Source organism: Oncorhynchus masou, chromosome 13 (genome assembly GCF_036934945.1).
Source record: "Oncorhynchus masou masou isolate Uvic2021 chromosome 13, UVic_Omas_1.1, whole genome shotgun sequence".
NCBI classification, from domain to species: Eukaryota; Metazoa; Chordata; class Actinopteri; order Salmoniformes; family Salmonidae; genus Oncorhynchus; species Oncorhynchus masou.
This window is the reverse complement of record NC_088224.1, coordinates 21,982,537-22,003,746: the sequence shown is the minus strand read 5'-3', so window position 1 is coordinate 22,003,746 and position 21,210 is coordinate 21,982,537. Positions and strand designations below refer to the sequence as shown.

General features: G+C 42.6%; 2 protein-coding genes across 3 annotated transcripts in view; one reads left to right on the top strand and one right to left on the bottom strand.

The window, feature by feature from the left end:
* LOC135551896 (zinc finger protein OZF-like) overlaps positions 1–14,851 on the bottom strand; it is a 24,858-nt gene extending 10,007 nt beyond the window's left edge. Inside the window, exons 1-2 of one of the 2 annotated variants that reach the window (XM_064983172.1) lie at positions 14,559–14,851; positions 936–4,269 (exon numbers count right to left, since the gene is read on the bottom strand). In XM_064983172.1, coding sequence (XP_064839244.1) covers positions 2,948–4,269; positions 14,559–14,733 — 1,497 coding nt within the window. In that variant the 5' untranslated portion in view covers positions 14,734–14,851 and the 3' untranslated portion in view covers positions 936–2,947. Of the gene's footprint in view, positions 1–935; positions 4,270–14,558 lie in introns of those variants that run through there. The other variant, XM_064983173.1, reaches the window with a different exon arrangement.
* On the top strand, positions 14,828–21,210 carry LOC135551898 (trafficking protein particle complex subunit 3). The gene is made up of 5 exons (XM_064983175.1): positions 14,828–15,032; positions 15,668–15,765; positions 16,923–17,022; positions 18,460–18,642; positions 20,330–21,210. The coding sequence occupies exons 1-5, from the start codon at positions 14,991–14,993 to the stop codon at positions 20,447–20,449; spliced, it is 543 nt and encodes a 180-aa protein (XP_064839247.1). The 5' UTR covers positions 14,828–14,990; the 3' UTR covers positions 20,450–21,210.

Sequence of the window (21,210 nt, the reverse complement as noted above, 5' to 3'; positions counted from 1 at the left end):
GAAGAAAGTAGAGGAAGATGGGTTAAGGGGGAGGAGTGGTGAGAGTAGTAAAGATATACCAGTACAGAGGAATAGGCCAAAAAGTTAAATATATTTCAGTAAGATGGGATTTTTAGCATTTAAAGCAATGGTTATCAATTGTACTGCAGGGATGGACCGTAAGTCTCAGAATATTGAGGTTGTGGTGGCAGCTGCAGAGGTATGAGTCTTGACAGCAGAAGAGCTCAAAGGATGTGTTAAGTGGTGATGTCCCACCCTTTCAGGGTGATGGCATGAGGTAGGAGTAAATCATTTCATTAGGAGTAGGGGGGTGTTCATTTTAGAACATTTTCAAATTAGTGAGTATAGTGTTAGATGGTAGGGTATTTATTTAGTACATTTTTCTTTTCAAGTAAAGTATAAGGGAGTTGTACTCCAGTCTAGTAGGTGGTGGTAATGCAACACATTGGATGCTAACCGCTGTTAAACCTCAGAAGAAGAAGACACCATAGATCAGAGATGGGCAACTCCAGTCATTGGGTGCCGGAGGGGTGTCACACTTTTCCCCCATCCCTAGCAAACACAGCGGATTAAACAAATTGCATTGTAACCTGAAGATCATGATTAGTTTATTATTGTAGTCAGATGTGTCAGCTGGGACAAAAGTGTGACACTAATCAGGCTCCCGAGGACTAGAGTTGCCCATTCCTGATGTAGATGCTGGAAGTAAACAGCAGCATAGTAGGCCAATTTCCACAACAATAGCATTGAAGCGCAACTTCTCCGCTGTTTTGGTCCTGCACACATACGGAGTGAAATTGAAGTTGTGCATCTCACTCACCCCAATATCTGCAATGCTGCTCATGGCAACATTTCACAGAGTCTACCTTCAAAATGTTTGTGCCTGTGCATTCTCCTATCTAATGGACTGTAAATAAAACAACAACCATACATCATATCTCAATAGAAGGTTCATTGTACTCTGTAGCATCTATATAATATGCAAAACAAAACATTTACATCCCCCTGAACCCATTTTTATTTATATAAAGAATGTACAGGGGCAGTTTGGTAAGTTCCTTCACAAAAATGAAAATAGTGTGCTCTCATGGGAATATATATATAGAAGGCCTTTATTTAATAGTAAAAAGCAGATTAGTATTCACAACTCTGACTGAAGGCATAGCCTGACAGAGAGCATCTACTACATTGTTTTATAGATTATATTGTACACTATGTTCCAATGCACCACCAACCAAAAGGCAGTGTCTATTTTAAACTTAAAGGAGAAGTTTCCTTTTTTTAGAACCAAATCACAATTTTTGATGTAAATGGCATGTTATAGAAGGGTCCATGAACCTTTTTTGTGATTTCCCATGTTTTTGAGAAACTTAACACTAAACAGCAAATCACTTCCCCATTGTGTAGTATGGGGGCCCTGAAAAACATGAACAAATATGTAATTTTATTAGGTCTTTAGATATCGTGTCATTCAGAACTTTATCCGCAACATTTTGTTGCGACTCCAGCAAAACCTCTGTCCAGTCTCCATGTAACTGCCAAAATAAAGGAACGTCTTGAGTAAACAAGAGATATAAAGAGAGGAGGTTAGGGTCCTGGAAGAGGGGTGCCAGGAAAATAACCTCTCACTCGACGTCAACAAAACAAAGGATCTAATTCTGGACTTCAGGAAACAGCAGAGGGAGCACGGCCCTATCCACGTCAACGGGACTGCAGTGGAGAAGGTGGAAAGCTTCAAGATCCTCGGCGTACACATCACTGACGTTCTGAAATGGTCCAACCACAAAGACCTCAGGAGCCTGAAGAATTTTGGCTTGGCACCTAAAACTCTCAAACTTTTATAGATGCATAATTGAGAGCATCCCGTTGGGCTGTATCAACGCCTGGTAGGGCAACTGCACCACCCGCAACTGCAGGGCTCTCCAGAGGGTGGTGTGCTCTGCCCAACGCATCACAAGGGGCAAACTACCTGCCCTCCAGGACACCTACAGCACCCAGGAAGGCCAAAAGACATCAACCACCTGAGCCACGGCCTGTTCACCCCGCTATCATCCAGAAGGCGAGGTCAGTACAGGTGCATCAAAGCTGGGACCTGATATTAGCTGTTTTTCAGTCCATCACTAGCCGGCTTCCACCTGGTTACGCAAGCCTTCACCTTAGAGGCTGCTGCTCTATCTACAGACTTGGAATCGCTGGCCCCTTCAATAATGGAACACTTGTCACTTTAATAACGTTTACATACTGCTTTACTCTCTCATATGTATACTGTATTCTATTATATTGTATTTTAGTCAATGCAACGCCTACATTGCTCAATCTAATATTTATAAATTCCATGATTTAACTTTTAGATGTGTGTATTGTTGTGAATCATTTTTAGATACTACTGCACTGTTGGAGCTAGGAGCACAATCATTTCGCTACACCCGCTATAACATCTGCTAAATGTGTATGTGACCAATAAAATTTGATATTGAAAGCATGGGGTGCTTCCACACAGGAAGTTCCAGACACTTGTAGAATCTATGCCAAAGAGTATAGAAGCTGTTCTGGCGGCTCATGGTGGCCCAACGCCATATTAAGATGCTTTATGTTGGTGTTTCCTTTATTTTGGCAGTTATGTAGCAGCAGGCTACACAGAAAATGGAACAGCTGGATAAGGGAAATGACTTGTGCAAGGTAATATAACATTGTGGATATAGTTCGGAATGAACTAAAAGTACACATTTGGGTGTTTTTGGAGCCTTTGTTCCTGCTTTTTTAGGGACTGTATACTACACAATGAGGTGATTACACAATGAAGTGATTTGCCGTTTGAGTTAAGCTTCTCAAACATGCAAAATCACAAAAAAAGGTGTCTGTACTCTTCAAGAACATGCTATTTACATCAAAAATAGAGATTTGGTTGTAAAAAAATTAACTTGTCCTTTAAGTCATCTTCTGAGAATCAGGCACTTTCATGAAATTTGTGACGGTTCCTCAGGTGACTTTTAAGTAGCGGATTATTTCTAAAGCATCTGCCACAGAATTTGCACAGATACGGTTTCTCTCCGGAGTGAGTGGTCAGGTGTTGTGTCAGGTTGCCTGGGGTGGCAAAGCAATGTCCACAAACAGTGCACTTGAAAGGTCTCTCTCCTGTGTGAACCGCTGTGTGTCTGGTCAGTTCTTCCTTGCGCTTGAAGCTTTTGGGACACTGCTTGCAACCATGTGGTTTCTCACCTCTGTGAGTCCACATATGCATTTCCAGTTGTGTCTTCTGGTCAAAGTCTTGCCCACAGTCCTTACACCGATATGATTTCTCCCCTGTGTGGAACTTCATATGTGCTTTCAAGTATCCATTACAAGTGAAACTTTCTCCACATTCTTTGCATTGAAATGGTTTCTCCCCAGTGTGCAGTCTCATATGCAATTTCATATATCCCTTAGTTTTGAAGCATTTCCCACATTCTTTGCATTGATACTGTTTCTCTCCTGTGTGAGACACCATGTGTGTTCTCAGATTAGCATCACTAGGGAAGCATTTGCCACAAACATTACAAGTACGTGTTGCTTTTATGTGGGTTTGCAGGTGATCTGTCAGACTTGCCATGGACTCAAAGACTTCTTCACACACACCACACATTTTCGTATGCTTTGTGTGTACATTTTTCACATGGTTAACTAAAGGACCAATGTACACAAATGTACTTCCACACAACTTGCAACAATAAGGAGAAGCATTTGTGGTCGCCCTGCCCCCAGCAACGGTATGGAAGCTTAGTTCTTTCTTTGCCCATTTTCTGGATGATTCCAGTGGCTTTGACCCTGACGGTTGTCCCCCACTCTCCACCTCGTTGTCACTTCCGCTGTTTTCACTCTGAGCTGCAGAACAGCCTAGATATCCTTCTGATAGGGACTGAGAGGCACTGGTTGCTTCTGATACTGTGTAGTCCTCTCCATCAGGCTCAGTTTTGATCTCTTTAGGAATGAGGATGCATAACACATCATCCGCTTTGCTCTCGAAAGTGTGGCTTGAGAAATCCATTTGATAGGGCGGATAAGGTGGGTTACTCTCTTTCTCCTCACAGACAGTGAATATGGAGTCGTTGGTATCAGATTCTAGCCTTTCAAGCTCTTCCTCCTGATTTGTCCCGATTTCCTCTTGTTCATCTTTAATCTGTGTGGACTCTGGGTCCTTCTGCCCCAGATTGGGGCCCCACTTCTGCTCACCATGCTGCCGCTCAGGGGGAACCTCCTTTTCAGAGACTGGGAGCGTGAGCTGCTGGGGGTCTAGAAAAAAAAGTGGGGAAAGGGATAAATATGTGATCAATACACATTAGTATTTTATTTATTTACTTTTTACCACTTTTATCTCCCCAATTTCGTGATATACAAATTGGTAGCTACAGTCTTGTCCCTTCGCTGCAACTCCCGTACGGATTCAGGAGAGGCGAAGGTCAAGGAGCCATGCTTCCTATGAAACACGACCCTGCCAAGCCGTACTACTTCTTGACACACTGCATGTGCCCAGCCCGCCACAAGAGTCGCTAGTGCAAGATGGGACAAAGACATCCCGGCCAGACGATGCAGGGCCAATTGTGGGCCGCCTCATGGGTCTCCTGGTTGTGGTCGGCTGCAACACAGCAGGGGATTGAACCCGGGTCTGTAGTGATGCCTTAGACAGCTGTGCCACTCAGGAGGCCCGATCAATACATATTTGAACAATTTATGTAAATAACATAGGCCTATCCAGTGTTGTAGTACTCAAGTCCAGGACACAATTTTCATGACTCAATTATCTCGCTTGCATTATTCAACATGCTAGCTACAACAGCATATGTCAGAGCTACTTTATTTGCTGCTAGCCTTACCAATGTGCAAGACAGTAAAAGCTATCCAGCTTTCCATGTTACAAAATGTATCATTGAGCACTAACAACCCAGTAAGCATGGACTGACGCCCACGTCTTCTGAACGTCTTTTTTGGGTCCCGGACTTGATTTCAATGTCCACGGACCAGCCCGTCTAAATCTGAACCAATCATAGACATCTATGTGTCACAAGTTGACAGCACAGTACAGCAGAGTACAATACATTAGTCAATAAAATGATGGTACAGTACAATACAGTAGAGCACAGTAAAGTATAGTACAATGTACTCTACTGAATTAAACTCTACTTTACTGTACTCTACTGAACTGTGCTGCTGAAATGTGTGAAACACAACTGAACGAATCATAGACGTCTAGGCTTTGGTCTGATCCGGACCGACCAAATGTGTACTTGTTTAGGGTGCAGCTCATTAGAATAATACCCAGTTTTCTTCGTTTAAAAAAAACCCATTTTGGTCATTCAGCAGACGCTCTTATCCAAAGCAACTTACAGTCAGTGCATTAAACTAAGGTAGATAAACAACATATCACAGTCATAGCAAGAAAAAAATGTATGTAACCGTTGCTAAGAATGTTATTGTAGTTGAAGTGGTCTGTGGGTTTATTCTGTAGGTTGGATTACTTTGAACAATATAGCGGCCATACTGCAGTCTTCAGTTTGGTCAGTTTCCCAATTTTAAGTGGATAAAAAAAAAAATGTTGAATGTGACATAATGCTTTCTTCATTGACATGTATACACCTCATTTTCTAATATTGCTATGGGAACAGCGAAACAAAGGAAGTGATGGATTCGACTTCCGCTTTACTTCCCTAAACTTGCCAGGGTAAATTATTTGAAAAAGAGTAAATTTACAGAGTATTAAAGCCAAGTAAACAAATATAAGTATAATTTTATTTCATTAAAGTTTGCTAACGTTAGCTAGACTTACTAGTAGGCGAGTTCTGTTGTAATAATAATGTTAGTTGTGTCAGAGTTAAGGCCCGGGCCATCCACCAAGCCAATAACTATAACGATAAACTAACTATAGGCTACATAACTATAAAACGCTGGTGAGCAGCCACACTACACCGGTCAATCAACTGATCAAGGCACCCTACTGCACGTTTACTATTAATAAAGTGGTACCAAGACCATTCATGAGGTCTCTATCGTACAAATACTGGTTCAGACCATTCTGTGCTGTCAGGGTGTGTTCCTTGTCATAGTAGCAACTGAAAATCATACTTAATGTAAGCCTAATGAAAATAGTACAGTAATTTGTATTTAAATGTAGCAATTCAACAACAAATGCCGTTTAGCCTGTGCATCTTTTACAGCATGTCATTGTGGTTTGCAAGGGATTTCCATTTTGATAATGGTTGTCAATTCCTGTGGGTCTTTTTTTTCACTGTGCTTCACTGTCCTGTGCAACTATTCGTTATATTTCCAGCAATTAACAAGAGCAAGCTTCTTTCCCTGAATAGGCTATTAGGCCTCGTAGAAAAAAAGTATAGAAATAAATGTCCTGTTGCCTTTGTAGCCTATAGCTTTTCCTGGGATTTCACAAGAAGAGGGATGGCTTTTTGTGGAGAGGCATGTGTAGCCTATAGTCTGTTGCGGATGGGAACAGCTGGAAGAGAGGCTCCGCCCTATCTCAGTTCACTGGTTACGATGGCAACACCCACCCGTAGCACGCGCTCCAGCAGGTGTATCTCACTGATCATCGCTAAAGCCAACACCTCATTTAGCCGCCTTTCGTTCCAGTTCTCTGCTGCCTGTGACTGGAACGAATTGCAAAAAAAAAAAAAATATTGCCGAATTTGGAGACTTGTATCTCCCTCACCAACTTCAAACATCTGCTATCTGAGCAGCTAACCGATCGCTGCAGCTGTACATAGTCTATCGGTAATTAGCCCACCCATTTTTACCTACCTCATCCCCATACTGTTTTTATTTATTTACTTTTCTGCTCTTTTGCACACCAATATCTCTACCTGTACATGACCATCTGATCATTTATCACTCCAGTGTTAATCTGCAAAATTGTAATTATTTGCCTACCTCCTCATGCCTTTTGCACACAATGTATATAGACTCTTTTTTTTCTACTGTGTTATTGACTTGTTAATTGTTTACTCCATGTGTAACTCTGTGTTGTCTGTTCACACTGCTATGCTTTATCTTAGCCAGGTCGCAGTTGCAAATGAGAACTTGTTCTCAACTAGCCTACCTGGTTAAATAAAGGTGAAATAAATAAAAAGAGGCTGGTGATGTGTAGTATGAAGCTAAATATTAGCTAGATATTAGGTCATTTATTAGCTAAATATTAGGGTTATAGGCCAAATATTTACCTGACAAAGTGCAAGAAAAATAAATAAATCAGATTTTGAAATGGCAGATCTGTAGTCCGTTCCTCTAGGTTGCACTCTGTGGTCCCCGGGCATGCAAAGCTCCACTATTGATTAGGCCTAGGTTTTTAGACAAGGAAACAGTGCAACAGTGCAATGTCCATAGGATGTAAACTGCAATGATGTACCATAAAGTATGAAATTGTATGAAATTGTATCACTACCGTAAGTCGCTCTGGATAAGAGCATCTGTGAAATGACTCAGAAATGACTCAAAAATAATAATGTAGGCTCATTTGAATAACTGCTCACTCGAACCTAGTGTTTTGTTTCATGCCGATATAACTGCATAGGCCAATAGCCTAGACCTGATTATGCAACCATTTGGATCAGTGTGGGTCTATTCCAGTGGAGGCTGCTGAGGGGAGGACGGTTCATAGTAATGGCTGGAATGAAGTCAATGAAATGGTATCAACCACCATGTTTGATACCATTCCATTGACTCCATTCCAGCCATTATTATGAGCCTTCCTCCCCTCAGCAGCCTCCACTGGTCTATTCTCGACTGTTTAGAAGGTCCAGAAAGGTAGATTAGCAGGCCATTCATATGGTGTCGGCCGTCCTGATGGTGCCGGAGAGGGTGGCTGCTGTTTTATTGGCTCTTTAACAAACCATGCTATTTTTTTTCTCTCGCGTTGTTCGTAACTTATTTTGTACATAATGTTGCTGCTACCGTCTCTTATGACCGAAAAGAGCTTCTGTACATCAGAACAGCGATTACTCACCTCAAATTGGACGAAGAGTTTTTCTTTAATGAGTCGGACGGGAAGGATTTACTCCAAACACCCGAACAGTTACACATCCCTGTCATTCGCTTGAGACGGAAACAGATTTTGCGGAAAGAGATGGCTAATCTGCTTTTGCCCTCCGTACTGCTAGCTAACGTTCAATCGCTGGAAAATAAATGGGACGAACTGAAAGCACTATATCCTACCAACAGGACATTAAAAACTGTAATATCTTATGTTTCACAGAGTCGTGGCTGAACGACAACATTAATAACACACAGCTGGCATGTTAAACACTACCGGCAGGATAGAACAGCAGCCTTTGGTGAGACACAGGGGGGGGGCTATGCATATTAGCTGTCTACATACTTGAGGTCGACCGATTATGATTTTTCAACACCGATACCGATTATTGGAGGACCAAAAAAAGACAATACCGATTATATCATCCGATTTATTTATTTATTTGTAATAATGACAATTACAACAATTCTGAATGAACACTTATTTTAACTTAATATAATACATAAAATAAATGTAGCCTCAAATAAATAATGAAACATGTTTAATTTGGTTTAAATAACACAAAAACAAAGTGTTGGAGAAGAAAGTAAAAGTGCAATATGTGCCATGTAAAAAAAGCTAACGTTTAAGTTCCTTGCTCAGAATATATGATAGCTGGTGGTTCCTTTTAACATGGGTCTTCAATATTCCCAGGTAAGAAGTTTTAGGTTGTAGTTATTATAGGAATTATAAGACTATTTCTCTCTATACCATTTGCATTTCATATACATTTAACTATTGGATGTTCTTATAGGCACTATAGTATTGCCAGTGTAACAGTATAGCTGCCGTCCCTCTCCTCGCCCCTACCTGGGCTCGAACCAGGAACACATTGACAACAGCCACCCTCGAAGCATCGTTACCCATCGCTCCACAAAAGCCGCGGCCCTTGCAGAGCAAGGGGAACAACTACTTCAAGGTCACAGAGCGAGTGATGTCACCAATTGAAACGCTATTAGCGCACACCCTGCTAACTAGCTAGCCATTTCACATCAGTTACACTAGCCTAACCTCGGGAGTTGATAGGCTTGAAGTCATAAACAGCTCAATGCTTGAAGCACAGTGAAGAGCTGCTGGCAAATGCACGAAAGTGCTGTTTGAATGAATGCTTAAGAGCCTGCTGCTGCCTACCACCGCTCAGTCAGACTGCTCTATCAAATATCAAATTATAGACTTAATTATAACATAATAACACACAGAAATATGAGCCTTGGGTCATTAATATGGTCAAATCCGGAAACTATCATTTGAAAAACAAAACCTTTATTCTTTCAGTGAAATACGGAACCATTCCGTATGTTATCTAATGGGTGGCATCCCTAAGTCTAAATATTGCTGTTACATTGCACAAGCTTCAATGTTATGTCATAAGTATGTACAATTCTGGAAAATGAATTACGGTCTTTGTTAGGAAGAAATGGTCTTCACACAGTTCACAACGAGCCAGGCGGCCCAAACTGCTGTATATACCCTGACTCTGCTTGCACGGAATGCAAGAGAAGTGACACAATTTTCCTAGTTAAAATAAATTAATGTTAGCAGGCAATATTAACTAAATATGCAGGTTTTAAAATATATACTTGTGTATTGATTTTAAAGAAAGGCATTAATATTTATGGTTAGGTACACATTGGTGCAACGACAGTGTTTGTTAAATCATCACCCGTTTGGCGAAGTAGGCTGTGATTCGATGAGAAATTAACAGCACCGAATCGATTATATGCAACGTAGGACAAGCTAGATAAACTAGTGATATCATCAACCATGTGTAGTTAACTAGTGATTATGTTAAGACTGATAAGATAAGATAGTTTTAATGCTAGCTAGCAACTTACCTCGGCATCTTGCTGCACTCGCATAACAGGTAGACAGCCTGCCACGCAGTCTCCTCGTGGAGTGCAATGTAATCGGCCACAATCGGTGTCCAAAAATGCCGATTACAGATTGTTATGACAACTTGAAATCGGCCCTAATTAATCGGCCATTTCGATTAATCGGTCGACCTCTACTACATACCACAACAGACCGATGGTGGCACTAAAACCACACTGAATTAGCAGTATACCACCATAAGCAAACAGGAAAACACTCATCCAGAGGCAGCGCTCCTAGTGGCCGGGGACTTTAATGCAGGGAAACTTAAACCAGTTTCACCTCATTTCTATCAGCATGTTAAATGTGCAACCAGAGGAAAAACAAACAACAACAAAAACACTCTTGACCACCTTTACTCCACACACAGAGACAAGTACAAAGCTCTCCCCCACCCTCCATTTGGCAAATCTGACCAGAATTCTATCCTCCTGATTCCTGCCTATAAGCAAAAATTAAAGCAGGAAGCACCAGTGACATGCTCAATACGGAAGTGGTCAGATGACGCAGATGCTACACTACAGGACTGTTTTGCTAGCACAGACTGGAGCATGTTCCGGGATTCCTCCGATGGCATTGAGGAGTACACTACATCAGTCACCGGCTACATCAATAAGTGAATTGATGACGTCGTCCCCACAGAGACTGTACATACATACCCCAACCAAGCCATGGATAACAGGCAACATTCGCACTGAGCTAAAAGGTAGAGCTGCCACTTTCAAGGAGCAGGAAGCTTACAAGAAATCCTGCTATGCACTCCTGACGAACCATCAAACAGGCAATGCTTCAATACAGAACTAAGATCGAATCGTACCACACCGGCTCCGATGCTCGTCAGATGAGGCAGGGTAACTAAGGTAACCTAACTAAATGACTATTTATTCATTATTTTATTTAACTAGGCAAGACAGTTCAGAACAAAATCTTATTTAAAATGACGGCCTAGGAACAGTGGGTTAACTGCCTTGTTCAGGGGCAGAACGACAACCTTTTGTTTACTGGACCAACGCTCCAACCACTAGGCTACCTGCCTGACTACCGACCCGTAGCACTCACGTCTGTAGCCCTGTAATGCTTTGAAAGGCTGGTCATGGCTCACATAAACACCATTATGCTAGAAACTCTAGACCCACTGCAATTTGCATACCGCACCAACAGAACCACAGATGATGCAATCTCTATTGCACTCCACACTGCCCTTTCACACCTGGACAAAAGGAACACCTATGTGAGAATGCTATTCATTGACTACAGCTCAGTGTTCAACACCATAGTGCCCTCAAAGCTCATCACTAAGCTGGGACTAAACACCTCCCTCTGCAACTTCCTGACAGGCCGCCCATAGGTGGTAAGGGTAGGTAACAACACATCCGCCACGCTGATCCTCAACACAGGGGCCCCTCAGGGGTGCGTGCTCTGTCCCCTCCTGTACTCCCTGTTCACCCACGACTGCATGGCCAGGCATGACTCCAACACCATCATTACGTTTGCAGATGACACAACAGTGGTAGTCCTGATCACTGACGACGATGAGACAGCCAATAAGGAGGTCAGAGACCAGAATAACAACCTATCCCTCAACGTAACCATGACTAAGGAGATGATTTTTGACTACAGGAAAAGGAGGATCAAGCACGCCCTCATTCTCATCGACAGGGCTGCAGGTTGAGAGCTTCAAGTTCCTTGGTGTCCACATCACCAACAAACTAACATGGTCCAAGCACACAAAGACAGTCGTGAAGAGGGCACGACAAAACCTATCCCTCCTCAGGAGACTGAAAAGATTTGGCATGGATCCTCAGATCCTCAAAAGGTTTTACAGCTGCACAATCGAGACCATCCTGATGGGTTGCTTCACTGCCTGGTATGGCAACTGCTCGGCCTCTGACCGCAAGTCACTACAAAGGGTAGTGTGTACGGCCCAGTACATTGGGGCCAAGCTTCCTGCCATCCAGGACCTCTATATCAGGGTGTGTTAGAGGAAGGCCCTAAAAATTGTCAAAGACTCCAGCCACCCCAGTCATAGACTGTTCTCTCTACTACCGCATGGCAAGTGGTACCGGAGCGCCAAAGCCTAGGTCCAAGAGACTTCTAAACAGCTTCTACCCCCAAGCCATAAGACTCATAAACAGCTAATCAAATGGCTACCCAGGTAATTTGCATTGACCCCCCCCTTCCCCGCTGCTGCTACTCTCTGTTACTATCTATGCAGTCACTTTAATAACGCTACCTTCATGTACATATTACCTCGACACCGGTGCCCCCGCACATTGACTCTTACCGGCACCCTCTGTATATAGCCTCGCTATTGTTATTTACCACTGGAAATTTGTGGAAATTAATATTTGTGTCATTCAAAACTTTTGGCCACGACTGTACACTATGTGTGCTCAAAGTTGTCCCCGGGTACTACCTAAAGCTACCATATCGTTTCAGTTTTTTTAGGGACAAAAAAATGTTAGACCGCTGCGCCACTCGGGAGCCTAAGGCACTACATCTCGAGGCGTCACTAGAGGCGTCACTACAGACCCTGGTTTGATTCCAGGCTGTATCACATCTGGCCGTGATTGGGAGTCCCATAGGGCAGCGCACAATTGGCCCAGAGTCGTTCGGGTTTGGCCGAGGTAGGCCGTCATTGTAAATAAGACTTTGTTCTTAACTGACTTGTCTAGTTAAATAAAGGTTAAATAAATAGTTAATAAATTCTACATAGGCAACAACACGTAATGAAGAATGTTATTATTGTTTTCTAGTGAGTACAAAACTCTATTCTAGGCTGTAAACTGTATGTCATTTGATTAACTGCTCAAAAGCCTGGTGTTTTCAATGCGTATTCATTGAAAATAATGAAATAAATGATTGTGGACTACAGGAAAAGGAGGACCGAGCACGTCCCATTCTCATCGACGGGGCTGTAGTGGAGCAGGTTGAGAGCTTCAAGTTCCTTGGTGTTCACATCAACAACAAACTAGAATGGTCCAAACACACCAAGACAGTCGTGAAGAGGGCACGACAAAGCCTATTCCCCTCAGGAAACTAAAAAGATGTGGCATGGGTCCTGAGATCCTCGAAAGGTTCTACAGCTGCAACATTGAGAGCATCCTGACTGGTTGCATCACTGCCTGGTACGGCAATTGTTCGGCCTTTGACCGCAAGGCACTACAGAGGGTAGTAAATACGGCCCAGTACATCACTGGGTCTAAGCTGGCTGCCATCCAGGACCTCTACACCAGGCGGTGTCAGAGGAAAGTCCTAAAAATTGTTAAAGACCCCAGCCACCCCAGTCATAGACTGTTCTCTCTACTATCTCATGGCAAGCGGTACCGGAGTGCCAAGTCTAGGATAAAAAGGCTTCTCAACAGTTTTTACCCCCAAGCCATAAGACTCCTGAACAGGTAATCAAATGGCTACCTGGACTATTTGCATTGTGTGCCCCCCCCCTCTTTTATGCTGCTACTCTCTGTTTATCATATAGTCACTTTAACTATACATTCATGTACATACTACACCATTGGGCCGACCAACCAGTGCTCCCGCACATTGGCTAACCGGGCTCTCTGCATTGTGTCCCACCACTCGCCAACCCCTCTTTTACGCTACTGCTACTCTTTGTTCATCATATATGCATAGTCACTTTAACCATATCTACATGTACATACTACCTCAATCAGCCTGACTAACCGGTGTCTGTATGTAGCCTCGCTACTTTTATAGCTTCACTACTGTATATAGCCTGTCTTTTTACTGTTGTTTTATTCCTTTACTTAACTATTGTACACCTAATACCTTTTTTTGCACTACTGGACTTGATCTTACCTGCCTGATTGGGCAACCATTTTAATCAGTTATGGGTTTGTATAATACAATAGGTCCAAGCATATTAGCAGGACAGTAATATTATGTATTTTGTCATGATGTATCAGTTTACAGAAACATGCTGATGCAGGGATTTGTAGTGGTGCGCATATTAATTATTTTTATGCGCTAGCACAGATGAAGTTGTAGCAATAGTTTCCATGTTTGGCTTCAGTGTTTAAAAAGCCTTAAGAAAAAAATGAAGTGGATATAAGTGAATGCATGTACATTTAAAGCTGGCTCTAGAAACAATTATCAAAAAAATAAGTATTTTCAACATCTGTAAGCTACATATTTTCGACGTCTAAAATGTATTTCCAACCTCTTTAAAATATGTGTTTTCAACGTCCGTAAATTAAGTCTTTCTCCAGGAAAATTACTGTTTTCAACATCCGGAGAATACATATTTTCAACTTTCATTCATAAAAAATGTTTTACCTATTTCGTCTGGAAAAGACATATAGAATAAGCATTTTCAACATTATTTTGCTCACTGTGAAGGGACTCGCGACTCGATCATAATTAAAGGCCCTGGACTTGGTTGATAGGGTCTTGGGATTCGACTCATTTACTACATTACTGGGCCTATTCATAGTCCTTTGAAACTCATGCAATACAATTTGTTTGTTTACAGTATGTTTAGCTAGTTAGTTTACAGTTGGATAAATCCCCAAATACTGCTGATTCAAGTGAGCGAATTCAAGTACAACATTGCAAGTAGTGGGTCTTTACATCAGTAACTAACCACCCGATTCGTTTGATTTAAATCGAAACAAACCTGTTCTGTGTAATTTGAAATCCAGCAGCCGTCGAAGACGTTCGTTCTCCTCCTTTGAACGAGATATTTCTTCCTGGTATTCTGTTATTGTTCTCTCTACCACCCCGGCTATCTCCACAGCCACCGCTGTTAGCCGTTCAGTTATATACACATTGAACAATGCCAGTTTAGACATTTTGAGAGGTATGAACGTCGAGATTTCTTTGTGTTTTGCTAGCTACTTATTTTTTCACCACGGGCAGAAAATGTATTCCAGATGATGGTGCTGCTATTTTCCACAACCCTCCGCTGCTTCCGGTTCCAGCTTGTGTTCAGGAAGTTGGGTGTTTGACAGCTGATACAGAAAATAGATCACGGGGACCGCTTTAAAATTAACAAATAAATAAAGGATAAATACCCAGTCATCTTTACAAGCCTGTAACCCAATACACTATGTCAAGGCAATCCAACCGAACCACAGACAGCAAAAAGATGGTAAGAAGTCGCGTTCTGCTTAGCATTTGGGCTACTCAATGAATGCTAGGTAGTTAGTCAACAAGCTAACGCTAGGTGGCTAATTTAGAAGACAAGCTGCCTTTTATTAACCTCCAAAAACACGTTATTATGTTGATCTGATAATGCGTGTTTTGATAAGGTATTAAGGACATATTAGCTTAGCTGTAGTGCAATTTAGATATTACATGAGAAATCAATGAATGACAAATACAGGAAGCTATCCTGCTAGCTAGTTAGCTAGTATTTCATTAGCTAGCAAATTAGCTAGCTACCAAAATGACAGTAAGTGTTACAAAAAAAATGACTATTCAGGCGTAGCTACCTTTTACATTTGCTAAACATATGAACTATTACCCTGGCATGGATGGCAATTGTAAAGTCATAATATGCCGTATGATATTGGTACTTGTCTTTATGGTAGGTACCTGAACCAAGTCTACATAATTTAGTCAGGCTGGATTAATTTATGAAAGTGCTGCATCTGCAATACAATAAATGATTCACTGTCTCTGAATCAATAAAAGATGTCTGTTGTTTTGAACTTGTTACACCAGGGGGTGCTGACAGTTAAGTTTTTATTTCTCCCTTTCTTTTCCTGTCTCCCTTTCATGTAGAACGCAGAGTTGTTCACACTGACATACGGGGCCCTGGTGACCCAGCTGTGTAAGGACTATGAGAATGACGAGGAGGTCAACAAACAGCTGGATAAGATGTGAGTCTCTTCTCAACTCTCTCTCTCTCACGTATACGTGATTAATGAAAGGAAACAAGGAGAACAATTGAGGCGTGTGTGTGAGAGAGAGAGAAGTGCACTAATTTGCTCTTAACCTGTAACTTCTGCCACTCCTCTTTGTTTCATTTTCAGTTTATCCTTTACTCTGTAAATGGACAAAGTGGTGCTAGCGCTTTCTGCCTCTGATGTTTCCCATCAACCTACACCACATTGGCAAATTCTCAATCCCTCTAAAACTTGACACCAGTAGACTAGTGATTTAGTGTGTGTGTGTGTGAGATGTAACAGGTGGTCCACAACCAGGGCAGTAATCACCTTTCACACATCCATGTTAGGAGTCTTCTTCGCTTTCCAACCGTCTCCTGGAATTTACTGGCTCCATCCCCTCCTCTTTTGAGGAACAGACAAATGAAAATCAATTTGAAAAGGGGAAAAGGGGGTGGTGTACCCATTGTGAATAATTGTGCTGTCTAGTAAAGGTCTATGCTGGCTTAGAAACCTTTAAAGGTGTAGTTAACTTTTCCAAAGTAATAAAATGGCAAAATAATCTTTTAAGTCTGAGAGGCTGAGAGATGGGCTTGTGTGATATGGCCTGTGAAGGTATTCTGCTCTTGGCTTAACTAATATACCTACTGTAGCATGGTCTGCCCCAAATATGGTTAATTCGGGTGATGATCTCATCTGACTCCTTTAGGGTCCAGATGCTTCTCTATTGCTCTCTATATCTCCCTCTTTCTTTCAGCGCTGTGTTGAGGTCTGACTAAGCCAGTGTACATGTCTGAAATCTTTACCGGAGATGTGGAATCTCTGCTCTGAAGTGGTCACTTTTAATAATGTTTACATATTTTTGATTTACTCATCTCATATGTGTATATACTGCATTATAGTTTATTCCACTCTGACATTGCTCATCCTAATATTTATATATTCCTTCATTCCATTCTTTTACCTTTAGGTTATGTGAATTGTTAGATGTTACTGCACTGTTGGAGCTAGAAACACAAACATTTCGCTTCACCCGCAAAAACATCTGCTAAACATGTGTATGTGACAAATAAAATTTGATTTGATTTGTATAGCATTTAGCACTCATTCTCCTTTATTCACTCTTTCCCCACTCTTTTGTTTTTTTCCAGGGGATACAATATCGGAGTGCGTCTCATCGAGGACTTCTTGGCACGCTCCAGCGTTGGGAGGTGTCAGGATTTCCGAGAAACAGCCGATGTCATTGCTAAGGTAGTGGGGACGTCCCCGAGCCAATCAGAGCGTGTCCTTGGAACACTCCCAGAAAGGAGAGAGGAGAGGGGGAAGAGCGAGATGAAGAGAGAAAGGACAGGGAGAGAAAGAAAGAGAGGGACAAGGAAGAAGAGCGAGAGAGATTGAGATCTGGGAGAGGGAGAGAGCTGGTAAAAAGAGGGAGGGAGAGAAAGAGGTTGACTGTGAGTGAGTTAGAGAGCGAGAGAGTTGGCGACTGGAATTTGAACTCCAACCTGCAGTAGTCTGCATAGTTTCTGAGTTTTCATAGGTCCTCTCTACTGCTTTTCATTTCTCTGCACTCACGCAGGTAGGGAAGCATCCCAGCTATGTCACCGTAAAGCCAACTAGACCCAGCCCCCCGTGTGTGTGTGTGGGCTCATGTTCCCCACTGCTTTTTGTCTTTGCTATACGGTAGTCTGAGCCGCACGGTCAACCTACACCTAGGGTGAAACCCAACCCCTCGGCCAAATATATTAGTTCACACTGAAGGGATGACACCACACACTTGTGCCTGTGACTATGTGGTCAGACAGTAGTGTGCTGTACATTACATTGGTAAACTGTTGAACAGCAGGCCCGATACCAAACCACTGTAGACTTTAAGCACAAAACCACTTCTCCCATCTTGTGGTTGAAATGCAATTAACCATGTAGAGCACTCTTGTCTGTTCTAACAGTTCTGCTAAGTCGTTTCACAGGTGTAATCTTGCATTGTAGGCCTATGGTTCAGTTATATGGAAGGCAGTAGTATGGAATATTGGTCTAGATGATAAACTGTAAGCCTCAACTGCTGTTCAGACTTGCCGAGATAATGAGCAACCTAGCTATCAGTGACCGGACATGTTCATGTAGACACACAGCAACTTCGCACTCTGGGCCCGGTTTCCCGATAGCAATGCAACTTAGCCTTAGAAGGGTTTTAACAATGCTTCGTTCCTACAACGGCCGAAGATCCAAAATACTGACCACGGATCAGCTCGTAGAGATACAGCTTATGGCTGCAAATATTGAGGCGGCTTATTCTAATGATTATGTAGCCCATAGTCATCTCGTTTTTCATTTGTATCATCTTTGTATCCTTCGCTTGTTCAATATCAAAGACATTGGCAACTGTGTATTTGTAGTCGACTTCGTTACGAAGTTATCGGCGGTTACAGAGAAACAGCTACCAGTCTTTGATATTGGCTAACAACCAGTGACTTGATCACTGATTATCTCAACAAGGGGGCATTCTTGGTAAGGAAAGTTTGTACACACCCTGGCTTGTTCAACCCTCTCTCAATATAAAGTGTAAGTGTCGGCATTCAGTGATTCATCTTGTATGGGAGTGATGGTCTCTGTTCCATTATGAACACAGCACATATAACACCATTGTAACATTAACAGCATTGTGTGATTGTATGTGTATTTCAACAGGTGGCGTTTAAGATGTACCTGGGCATCACCCCCAGTGTGACCAACTGGAGCCCGGCGGGAGATGAGTTCTCCCTCATCCTGGAGAGTAACCCCCTAGTGGACTTTGTAGAGCTGCCTGACAACCACAGCTCATTGGTCTACTCCAACCTGCTGTGTGGGGTACTCCGAGGAGCTCTGGAGATGGTAAGGATAGAGCTTCTTTAGGCCTTTTCACACTACTGAGACAAGCCTAACCGAGCCTGATATATAAAAATATCAGAGCACGGTAGTGTGAAAATTATGTTTGCGTGATTTATGTTATGTTCATGTGTCATGAGAATAGTTCTCTATTTCCCCCTTCATTTCTAATACCTTCTCTCTCTCCCCAAGGTGCAGATGGCAGTGGAGGTGAAGTTTTCTAATATCTCCTTCTCTCTCTCCCCAAGGTGCAGATGGCAGTGGAGGTGAAGTTTTCTAATATCTCCTTCTCTCTCTTCCCCCTATAAGGTGCAGATGGCAGTGGAGGTGAAGTTTTCTAATATCTCCTCTCTCTTCCCCCTATAAGGTGCAGATGGCAGTGGAGGTGAAGTTTTCTAATATCTCCTTCTCTCTCTCCCCAAGGTGCAGATGGCAGTGGAGGTGAAGTTTTCTAATATCTCCTTCTCTCTCTTCCCCCTATAAGGTGCAGATGGCAGTGGAGGTGAAGTTGTCTAATATCTCCTTCTCTCTCTTCCCCCTATAAGGTGCAGATGGCAGTGGAGGTGAAGTTGTCTAATATCTCCTTCTCTCTCTTCCCCCTATAAGGTGCAGATGGCAGTGGAGGTGAAGTTTTCTAATATCTCCTTCTCTCTCTTCCCCCTATAAGGTGCAGATGGCAGTGGAGGTGAAGTTTTCTAATATCTCCTTCTCTCTCTCCCCAAGGTGCAGATGGCAGTGGAGGTGAAGTTTTCTAATATCTCCTTCACTCTCTCTTCCCCCTATAAGGTGCAGATGGTAGTGGAGGTGAAGTTTTCTAATATCTCCTTCTCTCTCTCCCCAAGGTGCAGATGGCAGTGGAGGTGAAGTTTTCTAATATCTCCTTCTCTCTCTCCCCAAGGTGCAGATGGCAGTGGAGGTGAAGTTTTCTAATATCTCCTCTCTCTCCCCAAGGTGCAGATGGCAGTGGAGGTGAAGTTTTCTAATATCTATCTCTCTCTCCTCTCCCCAAGGTGCAGATGGCAGTGGAGGTGAAGTTTTCTAATATCTCCTTCTCTCTCTCCCCAAGGTGCAGATGGCAGTGGAGGTGAAGTTTTCTAATATCTCCTTCTCTCTCTCCCCAAGGTGCAGATGGCAGTGGAGGTGAAGTGTTCTAATATCTCCTTCTCTCTCTCCCCAAGGTGCAGATGGCAGTGGAGGTGAAGTTTTCTAATATCTCCTTCACTCTCTCTTCCCCCTATAAGGTGCAGATGGCAGTGGAGGTGAAGTTTTCTAATATCTCCTCTCTCTCCCCCTATAAGGTGCAGATGGCAGTGGAGGTGAAGTTTTCTAATATCTCCTCTCTCTCCCCAAGGTGCAGATGGCAGTGGAGGTGAAGTTTTCTAATATCTCCTTCTCTCTCTCCCCAAGGTGCAGATGGCAGTGGAGGTGAAGTTTTCTAATATCTCCTTCTCTCTCTCCCCAAGGTGCAGATGGCAGTGGAGGTGAAGTTTTCTAATATCTCCTTCTCTCTCTCCCCAAGGTGCAGATGGCAGTGGAGGTGAAGTTGTCAGATGGCAGTGGATGTGAAGTTTTCTTAATATCTCCTTCTCTTTCCCCAAGGTCAGATAATATCTCCTTCTCTCTCTTCCCCCTATAAGGTGCAGATGGCAGTGGAGGTGAAGTTTTCTAATATCTCCTTCTCTCTCTCCTCCAGGTACAGATGGCAGTGGAGGTGAAGTTTTCTCAGGACACCCTGAGAGGAGACAATGTCACAGAGATACGCATGAAGTTCATCAAGAGGATGGAAGAGAACCTACCGGCCGGGGATGAGTGAGAGAAACGCACAGAGAGTGAGTGAGAGAGAGAAACCTCCACCTCTCCTCTCGCTCTCCATCCATCCTGAATCTGATGTCACTCGGGGGGGTACGGAGAGAGAGGGCGAGAAAGAGTTATTAGGTAACCCTTCACTGAAAGAATGGAGACAAGGAAATTAAGTCCTTGGGCGTGTCTCAAATGTATTCTATCTTCCTCTCCTTGTCTCCTTCCCTTCATCTGCACCGTGTAAAGATAATGGATAGATAGATAGATGAGAGTTCAACTCAGGGAAGGAGAGGACTTGGCCTTTGAGATGCACCGTTTGGTTTATGGAAGGACTTCTGCTGAACTATGATCCTTGACCTTTACTGTCTGCTCATATGACCCCTGACCTTTCCCCACTCCTTGGCCACTTCATCACATATGTTAATTTCTGAGAAAAATGTTGTCCCTTAGATATTGTCTAGGCTTTTTGTCTAGTGAAAGTAGTCAGGAAAAGCTCCTGGCCCATTACAAATGGAAATGTTTTTGATTTTAAATTCTGTTCATTTAATCAATTTAGATCACTGAATGGAATGTGATGGTTTCACTACCAAGTGATGTGATGGTTTCACTACCAAGTCAATTGTGTTGTACACGGTGGACCAGATTTTGACATGATAAGTTTTGTTTTGACATTTAGTTTTTTAAATATAAGATCAGAGGTTCTGTTAATGTCTGTGTATAATATGTTTATTTGTTGTGTCTATGCATTAAATCAATAAAAAAGATACAGCCACA